General features: G+C 44.3%; 1 protein-coding gene across 3 annotated transcripts in view; it reads right to left on the bottom strand.

Moving 5' to 3' along the window:
- Positions 1-731: 731 nt before the first annotated feature.
- Positions 732-12,546, bottom strand: part of bms1 (BMS1 ribosome biogenesis factor) — a 165,970-nt gene continuing 154,155 nt past the window's right edge. For all 3 annotated transcript variants that reach the window (XM_069885875.1, XM_069885876.1, XM_069885877.1), the window contains exons 22-23: positions 10,424-10,585; positions 732-3,525 (exon numbers count right to left, since the gene is read on the bottom strand). In XM_069885875.1, coding sequence (XP_069741976.1) covers positions 3,301-3,525; positions 10,424-10,585 — 387 coding nt within the window. In that variant the 3' untranslated portion in view covers positions 732-3,300. The remainder of the gene's footprint in view (positions 3,526-10,423; positions 10,586-12,546) is intronic.

The following is a 12,546-nucleotide window of genomic DNA, read 5'->3' as shown; positions in this document are numbered from 1 at the left end:
ATCTCCATCTATACATTCTTGGAGGGATGTCCTCTAGCTCTATTGCCAATAACAGGGGTGAGTGGTCCGATAATAGTCTAGCTTTATATTCCGTTTTCCTAACTCTCCCTTGAATGTGGGCTGATAACAGGAATAGGTCTATCCTTGAGTATGTTTTATGTCTAGTCGAGTAGTATGAGTATTCCTTTTCTTTTGGGTTTTGTTTCCTCCATATGTCCACAAGTTTCATTTCTTGCATTGATTTAATTATAAATTTGGTTACTTTGTTCTTCCTGTTAATTTTTTTCCCCGTTTTATCCATATTTGGATCCAAATTCAGATTGAAATCCCCTCCTATTAGTATGTTCCCTTGCGTATTAGCTACCTTCAAAAAGATATCTTGCATAAACTTTTGATCTTCTTCGTTAGGTGAATATATATTAAGTAGATTCCAAAGCTCTGAATATATCTGACATTTTATCATAACATATCTCCCTGCTGGATCTATTATTTCCTCTTCTATTTTAAATGGCACATTTTTGCTAATTAATATAGCCACTCCTCTTGCTTTTGAATTATACGATGCTGCTGTTACATGTCCTACCCAATCTCTCTTTAATTTCTTGTGCTCCAATTCAGTTAAGTGTGTTTCTTGGACAAATGCTATATCTATTTTTTCCTTTTTCAGTAAATTTAGTAGTTTCTTCCTTTTAATTTGGTTATGTATTCCATTAATATTTAGAGTCATATAGTTCAGCGTAGCCATTTTATATTTTGTTTATCTTCTCTTTCCGTTTTTCCATCATTACCTTAACTGAAAACCTACTTGAAGGACAAATTGGGAAACAGTCTGAGGTTACAAGTAGGAAGCAATTTTGAATATGTGATTACAGACACAATGATAATTAAAAAATTTGTAACAAACATGTACATCAAACTGCAAGAAAAGGAGAACGAGGAAACAAATGTAAACCTAAACAAAAATGGGAACAAGATCTAAACATAAAGATAAAGAAAAACTATGCTCCGGAACTATGAGAAATACAATAAACACGAGGTTACGCATGATACAATATAACTGGATACACAGGCTATACATCACACCTCAAAAGTTAAATAAATGGGACCCAACAGTATCAGACAGATGTTTTTGCTGTAAAAAGGAAACGGGAACAACAATTCATGCAATTTGGACATATAAGAAAGTGGAAAAATTTTGGGAAGATCTAAACCAGATGTTAAATAAAATCACAAAAAGCAATATACCAAAAAACCCAGAGATCTTCCTCCTAAGTAATATAAAAAATGAAGAATTTGGACTCGATTTGGATGGAGCACAAAAAAGATTTGTTATGATAGCCCGAGCTGTAGCAAAAAAATGTATTATGTCAACCTGGAAATTAGACGACAACTCGAGAATACAACAATGGTACATAGAAATGAATAAATGTATTCCATTAGAAAAAATAACATATAATTTAAGAAATAACATCAAACAAATATTCAAACAAATATGGGAGCCATACATGAAATACAATAGAGAAATCCTACCATGGACTTCCACCTCCTAAAATGACAGGACAAGACAACGAAAAGAACTGACTCAGTAAAATTTCTTGTTTATTTTGATGAAGTGACAACATTGTTTAACAGGGTTAATGTATCTTGTAGATTGAACTTCAAATAAATGGGAAAGGGGGTGAGGGAGGGAGGGAAGAGAGGGGGAAAAAGGGGGAGAAAATGACATTGTATATATTCAAGAGAAGTCAATATGGTTTATAGTGTGAAAAATAAATTAAAAAAAAACAAAACACTACCAGTACCACTACCAGTACCCTTGTCCTTCCTTGCTGCCCACACTATAACCTATTTTGGTATCATCTGCAAATTACTCTTCAAGTTAACTACTTTGCCATACAAGTTGTTTTTTTATATATATATTAAACAACAGTGGACCCAGTACCTACACCTGCAGCTCACCACTTGTCACAGGCCTCTAAATTGACAAAATCCTTCCTCTACTACTCTTTCCCTCCCTGCATGAAACCCAATCCTAATTTATGATACAACAGCCTTGCAAACTAATCCCATTATCTACACTCATGAAGACTAAATGAGAAAACAGCATGTTCTGATCGCAATCTATTGTGAGACAGGGTATTGGATCAGAAGATTAGAAAGTACAGCTGGAGAACACAAGGACATCTCAGAGCAGTTTGTACTCTTGGGCACAGTACCATTCAGTGAAAAACGTCAACTTGCATGATTCTGAAAATATCATTCTGAGAAAATTAAATTAGCAAAGATATCCATGAGGACAATTTCACAGATAATGTTTGAGGCAGTTTCCTGGAACAGCACATACTGGTTCAAATAAGGAAGTGGCTTTTTTTGAGACCCAGTCACGATAAAAATTCTGTTATCATAAAGGATCTTCTGGAGAAAACTGATCAGAACAAAAACAGATCTACATTTGTCACTGTTTTTCATTAGTTTTAATATGTGTTACACATATCCCAAAATAATTTGGTTCTGACACAAATTATCCAAGCCTGGGTGTCTTCTGTCAATTTTGCTGCAATATGCCTGGTACCTGTTACCAATTCAGCTCTGCTATGATGTGTCCCCTTCCCAGTGTTCAGTAGTTTCTCTGATGTACATTTATCTGGCCTCTGATTATTTATTCAAATATGATGTTGATTAAACCTTGCTTGGAGATGAGTATGAATTCAGCCTGGTGGATTATATCTACCAGTATGCATCAATTATTCACTTTTGGAGTTTATATTAGTTTGATGTGAGTGGCATTGTTCTGCTGCTTATTAGTTCAACCTCAAAGTCATGCCTTCTCTAGACTTTCTTGTTAATTCAATCAATGACAACATCTTCAGACTTTCTCGTTTCACTCCATATTGCTCTGCATATGCTCTTCTCCACGAGCAGGCTCAACCCCACCAACACTTATTGAGTTAAACAGAGGAAGAGAATTTCTTCAGGATAGGTGTTTATGAAGAGGCGTGTGCAATAGTATCCCCAAGATCTATTCCTTCCAGATTTGGTTTCTGTTATGTTGGAACCAAAAATCATTCATCAACACGAAAGCAATTTTACTGTGTTTAAGAATATAGGGCAGGGAATATTTAACCAAAGATTATTTATTGTCACATTCCCCTTTAGCCTCAGAATCCAAATATTTGTAAAATCAAGTTTTTGCAGATTGCTCTTCCCAAAATATGCACAGATGAACACTAATTAATGATGTAAATATACAAGATTTTCAGTTTGAATTCCCTGCAGACCCTTTAAAGCCTGGTGCTTCATTCAGTCTTCCACAGATCCCTTGAGGCTTGATTTCATTTTGCGTTTCTCCTTCTGACCCAGCATTTGGTAGATTTTCTTTCGAGCTTCTTTTTGCCTTTTCATCTTATCCTCTTGCTCCTTTTGCTTCTGTGCGAGGAACTCCTTGTGCTGCTGCCTATCTTTTTTGTGCTGTTTCTGTTTTTTGTATCTGTTAACTGTGCTTAGAGCACGCAGCAGGTCAGAGATCTGAGGATAAAAAAACATTTTTCATTTTTGACATCTGAACATCAACTGCTGACAGCAAAATAAAGCAAATTACAATGAAGACACCAAAATTCCACTGTTGTTTTCCTGCTCTTTGGAAGGTGGGTTGTCAATCTTTCCCAATGTGCGAACAGGACCATGTGACTATATAAATACAGCAAAAGTTCAAAGGCAGTTCTCCTGAAATGCAGGTGCAATCTGACAGATTTTCTTACAAGATTATTGGGTAATAAGTGTTTCATCTTGTATTCATATTCAGAAAGGTCAGACTCAGAGTCGGAGGAGACAGTGAGCCAGTGCCTGGTGTCGGGTGAGAGGAGGAGGAGCCAAGAGACAGCATCAGAGGGTAAGTATAATAAATAGCTGGACATATTGGGGCTTGGGCTCAGAAAGGTCAGACTCAGGGTCAGAGGAGACAGTGAGTCAGTGCCTGGTGTTGGGTGAGAGGAGGAGGAGCCGGGAGTTAATTGGGGTTAATTGGTAAGGGCTAATAAAAGGAGTAGAAAGGGAGGGATGGCCAGCGAGGAGCGGCGCAGTGAGTGAGTGGCCCAGTGAAGGAGTCGGGTCTTAGGCTCGAGAGACTTCGGCGAGAAGGAGCTACTTGTGTGTGAAGGGTATTTATATTAAGAAAGGAGGAAATGGAGTCAGTTGGGGTAGTTAAGTGCTCCAATTTTGGGATGTGGGAAATCAGAGACAGCACAGCTGTTTCTGACGACTACACCTGCAAAAGGTGCATCCAATTGCATATAATGAGTGACCGTGTTCAGGAGCTTGAGCTGCATTTGGATGAACTGAGGATCATAAGGGAAGCAGAGGCAGTGATAGAGAGGAGTTACAGGGAGACAGTCACCCCTAGAAGGCAGGAGTCAGGGAATTGGGTGACTGTGAGGAAAGGAGGGAGAGTGCCAGTGCAGAGTACCCCTGTGGAAGTGCCACTCAGCAATATGTATTCTGCATTGGATACTGCTGGGGAGAACAGCCTATCAGGGACGAGTCGTAGGGGTCAGGTCTCTGGCACGGGGGCTGCCCCTGAGGTTCAGAAGGGAAGGAGGGATAAGAACAGGATACTTGTAATTGGGGACTCGTTAGTCAGAGGGACAGATAGAAGGTTTGTGGGACGAGATCGGGGATCCAGGTTCGCATGTTGCCTCCCTGGTGCCAGGGTCAGGGATATCTCTGATCGAATACATAGCATTTTGCAAGGGGAAGGAGAACAGCCAGAAGTCGTGGTCCATGTGGGGACCAACGACTTAGCTAGAAGTGGGGATGAGGTCCTGAAACAGGATTATGTGGAATTAGGTAGGAAGTTAAAAAACAGGACCTCCAAAGTAGTAATCTCTGGATTGCTGCCGGTGCCACGCGCTAGTGAGGGTAGAAATAAGAGGATGTGGAGGATGAATACGTGGCTAAAGAGATGGTGCAGGGGGAAAGGGATAAGATTTCTGGATCATTGGGATCTCTTCTGGGGAAGGTCGGACCTGTACAAAAGGGACGGACTCCACTTGAACTGGAGGGGGACCAATGTGCTGGCAAGCAGATTTGCTAGAGCTGTGGGGGAAGGTTTAAACTAGTTTGGCAGGGGGGTGGGGAACAGAGTGTGAGAGCAGTGTCAAGGGAGCATGGCCACCTAGATAAGAATGAAAACAATAACAAAGGTAGGATGGAGATTAGGGTAGAAGGTAGAAAAGAAAATGTATGTGAGGGTCATTCTCTGAAATGCATATATTTTAATGCAAGAAGCATAGTGAAGAAGGTAGATGAGCTTAGAGCATGGACAGATACTTGGGGTCACGATATTGTGGCAATTAGTGAGACCTGGCTACAAGAGGGGCAGGACTGGCAACTTAACATTCCAGGATACATTTGTTTTAGATGTGATAGTTCAGGGGGTAAAAAAAGGGGGAGGAGTTGCTCTGCTTCTTAAGGAGGACATAACTTTCGTGAGGTGGCAAGATGGCTTGGAGGGATCGTCCAGTGAGGCTGTTTGGGTGGAATTGAGGGGTGAAGGAGACATGAGGGTGCTAATAGGGGTGTATTACAGACCACCAAATGGGTCAAGAAAACTAGAGGAACAAATGTGTACAGATAACGTGTATGTGTGAGAATCATAAGTGATCATGGGAGATTTTAACATCCCTCACATTGATTGGGATACCCATACAGTTAGAGGGCTAGATGGGCTAGATGTGTTCAAGATTGTTTTCTGAATCAATTAGTAGAAGAACCGACTCGGGACAGTGTAATACTGGATCTCCTGTTAGGGAACGAGCTAGGTCATGTATCAGACATTAATGTTGGAGATCCAATTGGGTCTAGTGATCATAATTCTGTTAGTTTTAAGGTACTTTTAGGGAAGAGCAAGGAGGAGCCTAAAGTTGAGGTGCTGGATTGGAGAAGAGCAAATTTCGAAGGAATAAGAAGGCATTTGGGGAGTATTGAGTGGGACAGGATATTTTCAGGTGAGGGTGTAAATGAAAAATGGAAGACATTCAAAAAAGAAATTTTGAGGGTACAAAGTAGTTATGTCCCAGTAAGGATCAAAGGAAAGGCTGGAAGTCATAGGGAGGCTTGGTTTTCGAGGAATATTGGAAATTTGGTTAGGAGAAAAAGGAAGGTGTACAAGAGGTATAAAGAACAGGGAGCTGACAATTTGAAGGAGGACTACAAGGAGCAAGGGGGAGGTGGCGGCCCCGGCCTCGGTCGAGTGAGGCAGGCAGAGGTCCCGGTCCGGGCGGAAAGTTGGGGGCAGCAGCCCCGGTCCAGGCACAGGGAAAGCAGCGGTGGCCCCGGCCCCAGTCCGGGCAGAGGGAAGCCGGCTGCGGCCCCGATCTGGGCAGGAGCAAGGGGGAAGCGGCGGCCCCATCCTCGGTCGAGTGAGGCAGGCGGAGGCCCCGGTCTGGGCAGAGAGTTGGAGGCGGCGGCCCCAGTCTGGGCACAGGGAGAGCAGCGGCGGCCTCACCCTGGTCCGGGCAGTATGGACCGACCTAGGAGGGGAGGCAGACCCCTCCAGCCCGGGTAAGAAACCTGCATAGGAGAAGGCCACTCCCATATAATACCTACGACCCAAGGACCTCGCTGCCACGTCCCAGCTTGCTTGGCCACGGCACACGAACCATGGGTGTAAAGGGTGGGGCCAGTACTGCGCGCACTGTACTCCACCTAAAACCTCCTTTGCGCAGGCCCGAGGACAGGTCCACGTCCTCCCCCTCCACGTCCTCCCCTCCATGGCAAAAGATGCTCACAAACTCAAGCTAGCATGCTGGAACATAAGAACCATGCTAAACAAGGCTGACAGCCACCGACCTGAACGTCGGTCTCCCCTCATTGCACATGAACTCCTCAGACTTGACTTCGACATAGCTGCTCTCAGTGAAGTCCGCCTGGCAGATGTAGGCAGCCTCCAAGAACACAGCGCGGGCTACACACTCTACTGGTCTGGCAAGCCTTTCGATGAACGATGCCTATCTGGTGTAGGCTTCATGGTCAAGATCTCCATTGCCTCCAAACTCGAAAACCTCCCGACAGACCACTCGGACCGGATCATGTCCATGCGACTCCCCCTTCAAAACAAGCATCGCATCACCCTCATCAGTGTCTATTCTCCAACCCTCCAGGCGGAACCAGCAGAAAAGGACAAGTTCTACACTGACCTGCGCAACCTCATTCAACGCACCCCTACAGCCGACAAGGTTGTCATCCTTGGTGACTTCAACACTCGCGTCGGCAAAGACTCAGAAACCTGGCCAGGAATCCTGGGCAAGCATGGTGTTGGCAAGTGCAATGACAATGGGCGCCTCCTTTTGGAGCTCTGCGCAGAACAGTGGCTTGTTATTACAAACACCCTTTTTCAGCAGAGGGACAGCCTGAACACTACCTGGATGCATCCCCGATCCAAACACTGGCACCTCCTGGACTACGTCCTGGTGCGAGAAAAAGACAAACGAGATGTGCTCCACACCAGGGTCATGCCCAGCGCGGAATACCACACTGACCACCGGCTGGTTCGCTGCAAGCTCAACCTTCACTTCAAGCCAAAGACCAGGAACAGTAAAGCCCCCAGTAAGAGGTTCAATGTTGGAAACCTGCAGTCAGACGAAGTGAGAGGAAACTTCCATGCAAACCTCAAAGCAAAGCTCGAGGATGCAATCTGCCTCACGGACTCGTCCCCTGAAACCCTCTGGGATCAGCTGAAGACTACCATACTGCAATCCACTGAAGAGGTACTGGGCTTCTCCTCCAGGAAAAACAAGGACTGGTTCGACGATAACAGCCAGGAAATCCAGGAGCTGCTGGCAAAGAAGCGAGCTGCCCACCTGGCTCACCTTACAAAGCCGTCCTGTCCAGAGAAGAAACAAGCCTTCCGTCGCGCATGCAGCAATCTTCAGCGCAAACTCCGGGAGATCCAAAATGAGTGCTGGACTAGCCTCGCCAAGCGAACCCAGCTCAGCGCGGACATTGGCGACTTCAGGGGTTTCTACGAGGCTCTAAAGGCTGTGTACGGCTCCTCACCCCAAGTCCAAAGCCCGCTGTGCAGCTCAGACGGCAAAGTCCTCCTCAGCGACAAGATCTCCATCCTCAACCGATGGTCAGAACATTTCCAATTTCTTTTCATTGCCAACCGCTCAGTCCAAGATTCTGCCCTGCTCCAGCTCCCTCAACAGCCCCTAAGGCTAGAGCTAGATGAGGTCCTCACCCAGGATGAGACATATAAGGCAATTGCACAACTGAAAAGTGGCAAAGCAGCAGGTATGGATGGAATCACCCCCAGAGGTCTGGAAGGCTGGCGGCAAAACTCTGCATGTCAAACTGCATTAGTTTTTCAAGCTTTGTTGGGACCAAGGAAAACTGCCTCAGGCCCTTCGTGATGCCATCATCATCACCCTGTACAAAAACAAAGGCGAGAAATCAGACTGCTCAAACTACAGGGGAATCACACTGCTCTCAATTGCAGGCAAAATCTTTGCTAGGATTCTCCTAAATAGAATAATACCTAGCGTCGCCCAGAATATTCTCCCAGAATCACAGTGCGGCTTTCGCGCAAACAGAGGAACTACTGACATGTTCTTTGCCCTCAGACAGCTCCAAGAAAAGTGCAGAGAACAAAACAAAGGACTCTACATCACCTTTGTTGACCTCACCAAAGCCTTCGACACCGTGAGCAGGAAAGGGCTTTGGCAAATACTAGAGCGCATCGATGCCCCCCAAAGTTCCTCAACATGGTTATCCAACTGCATGAAAACCAACAAGGTCGGGTCAGATACAGCAATGAGCTCTCTGAACCCTTCTCCATTAACAATGGCGTGAAGCAAGGCTGTGTTCTCGCACCAACCCTCTTTTCAATCTTCTTCAGCATGATGCTGAACCAAGCCATGAAAGACCTCAACAATGAAGACGCTGTTTACTTTCGGTACCACACGGATGGCAGTCTCTTCAATCTGAGACGCCTGCAAGCTCACACCAAGACAGAAGAGAAACTTGTCCGTGAACTACTCTTTGCAGACGATGCCGCTTTAGTTGCCCATTCATAGCCAGCTCTTCAACGCTTGACGTCCTGTTTTGCAGAAACTGCCAAAATGTTTGGCCTGGAAGTCAGTTTGAAGAAAACGGAGGTCCTCCATCAGCCAGCTCCCCACCATGTCTCCCCACCCACGTCTCCATCGGGCACACAAAACCCAAAACGGTCAACCAGTTTACCTATCTCGACTGCACCATTTCATCAGATGCAAGGATCGACAATGAGATAGACAACAGACTCGCCAAGGCAAATAGCGCCTTTGGAAGACTACACAAAAGAGTCTGGAAAAACAACCAACTGAAAAACCTCACAAAGATAAGCGTATACAGAGCCGTTGTCATACCCACACTCCTGTTCGGCTCCGAATCATGGGTCCTCTACCGGCATCACCTACGGCTCCTAGAACGCTTCCACCAGCATTGTCTCCGCTCCATCCTCAACATCCATTGGAGCGCCTTCATCCCTAACATCAAAGTACTCGAGATGGCAGAGGTCGACAGCATCGAGTCCACGCTGCTGAAGATCCAGCTGCGCTGGGTGGGTCACGTCTCCAGAATGGAGGACCATCGCTTTCCCAAGATCGTGTTATATGGCGAGCTACCACTGGCCACTGTGACAGAGGTGCACCAAAGAAAAGGTACAAGGACTGCCTAAAGAAATCTCTTGGTGCCTGCCACATTGACCACCGCCAGTGGGCTGATATCGCCTCAAATCGTGCATCTTGGCGCCTCACAGTTTGGCGGGCAGCAACCTCCTTTGAAGAAGACCGCAGAGCCCACCTCACTGACAAAAGGCAAAGGAGGAAAAACCCAACACCCAACCCCAACCAACCAATTTTCCCCTGCAGCCGCTGCAACCGTGTCTGCCTGTCCCGCATCGGACTTGTCAGCCACAAACGAGCCTGCAGCTGACGTGGACTTTTACCCCCTCCATAAATCTTCGTCCGCGAAGCCAAGCCAAAGAAAAGAACATCCATTCGGTAGTGTGTTGATTTAGCAATGGGTTAACCAGTGCCTTGTTAGATTTCTCCATGGCTGCTCCATCTCACCACTGAAGTTAAACTGACCAGCCAGCAGCTGCCTGACACTTCAGATTCACACAGTTGTCATACGCAGCTGTCCCCTGGTACATATATCAACAAGGATTCTCTGAGAAGAATTAGTTCAAATTCTTACCACTGAAAAATTCCACTATCTTGAAAGAAAAACGTAAAAACACAGGACAAAACTATTATAGGGACTGCTTCCAGAATGAATGCTACAAGGCAGTATACAACGAAGCAGAAAATATCCCAGCACCTGATCAAGAGCAAAAAGATTATTTTTAGAAAGAGTACTGAAATGATAAATATTTTTAAACTCTTACCTTTTTCTCATGTACACTTTTTATAACAGTGATTCGCTTTCTATCATGTGGCACACGGGCAGACTTCTCTTGAATTTTGGGTTTGTTCTTAAATGGCAGGGCTTTCTGGAGTACCCTGGGGATGTAGAGGGGCTTAAAACGCTTCATCTTTCTCTCAATGGGCTGCAAGGAAATAGACACATTTAGAAAAATTAGCAAACCCAGCACGTCTTCAATTAACATCTTTGGATTGTAAGGTCAGAACACATGATTTGGAATTGGTTTTGGTAGAGATGATGAGACAGTGAAGATGTGTTACTCCAAGCCCAAACTATTGATTTCTTAGACTCAACCTTTTTTCCCTCACTCACATACCACCTTAATAATTCCTTACGAATTAGAGCATAGGATGCCATGGCTGCTCTGTGGTTAGAAAGGTTTTACTTCAGGTGGTGTGTGAGTGGGGGAAAACAGGTTGAGAGCCACTGCTCTGGAGACTCAAAATAAACCAACAAAATCAGCATGGAAGGCAAGAATTTGGCATATGTTATCTGTATTAGCTTTTCAAATAGTAAACCAATAGGTTCCTATCACCATTCTCTCCATAGCCATGCTCATCATTTCTCTGTTTAACATTCAAATATTATTTATTCTGTTTCAGCCGATGTATTCCAGATCACAGGAACATTTTGCCAAAAAAAGTATTTCCTTGTATCTCCTCTGGTGCTTTTGCCAATTATGGTACCATCTGTTTCTCTCTTGTTACTACTCTGCTCCTGAAAGCTGCTTCCCCATCTATCCCACATAAATCCTTCGCAGTGCTGAATCTCCAGTGAATCGGTGAATAATGAGCTTATTCCACCTTTACACTAATAAAAGGTTTTCAGATATGCTTCCTTTGCCTCCTTCTTTCAATATTATGGCCAGAACTCAAGAAAAAATGTCTTTTTTTTAATGTTGGGTTCCCCATACTTTTCAATCTTTCAAATTATTTATCCATTTGTATTTTAAATATATTTAATGATCAGATCTTCATACCCTTCGAGCCAGAGAATTCCAGAGTCACTACTGAGACAAAATTTCTGTACCCCTGTTTTAAATGACCCTTTATTTTGTATTTGTGTGTCCTTGTTCCTGACTCTTCCATTTGTGAAAGTAGCTCAACATTTTCTGTGTTGAGCATCCTTAAAACTTGAACAAGATCAGTAACCTTCCTGGATTCGAAAAGCTTGTTCCCTATTCTGACATACCCACATTCCTCCAATTATACTCAGGAGCATTTTCCAGTTTAAATGCCATCAGCAGCCAAGATGCCAGTTTGTTAGTGTTCGATGTGAGTTGATTGCGTTATGCAGATGGACATATGTACTGATGAACCAAAATTCTTATTTGATGCCAACAAGTGGATGTGCAAGAAACACCAACTGCAGTAGATAAATCTTGTATTATCACAAATGCAAGATAGAGAAAGAGATAATGAATATAAAAAGATAGATAAATAAATATTCTAAATGGACAGAATAAACTACATGGGGTAGTTTATGGTTAAGGTGAGAACAGCACAGGGAGGCTCAAAAGCCTTGGATAAAAGTGTTTGTTGGAACTTGAACTTCAGGCCTCTGTATCTTCTGCCTGATGGGAGTGGCAAGAAAAGATTTTGACCAGCATCTTGTTGTCCTTTACAATGTTAGCTGCCTTCTTGAGGCAGCTCCTCACACTGAAGTATTCAATGGATGAAAGGTCAGTGCCCGCGATGGACTTGGCTCAGGTTTGCCATATTCTGCAGCCGTCAGCGTTTTCGGGCACTCGACTTTCCAGACCACAGTGCACCTGCAGAATTTAATGGCGTATTCAATGTCATGCCAAATCTCAGATTCTTAGAAAGTAAAGGTGGTATACCTTCTTAACAGTTGCCTTAATGTGCTGGCTCCAGGAGAGGTCCTCTGAAATATGGACTCCTTTGAATGTACTGACCCCTCTTCACTGCTATCCCATCAATGAAGGCAGGTCATGGTCCCTCCCTCCCCTTCTCAAGTCCACAATTTTTCTCATGCCTTCCACCTTTTATCTAGTGTCCAAAGTGGACACATCAGCATCTCTACTTCCTCAGCAGGGTTGGAATGACAGTGGAAACCCTGGCAAAT

The sequence above is a fragment of the Narcine bancroftii genome, chromosome 6, assembly GCF_036971445.1.
Source record: "Narcine bancroftii isolate sNarBan1 chromosome 6, sNarBan1.hap1, whole genome shotgun sequence".
Classification (NCBI taxonomy): Eukaryota; Metazoa; Chordata; class Chondrichthyes; order Torpediniformes; family Narcinidae; genus Narcine; species Narcine bancroftii.
Note: the sequence above shows the minus strand (reverse complement) of the source record. Positions and strands in the feature narration are given on the sequence as shown.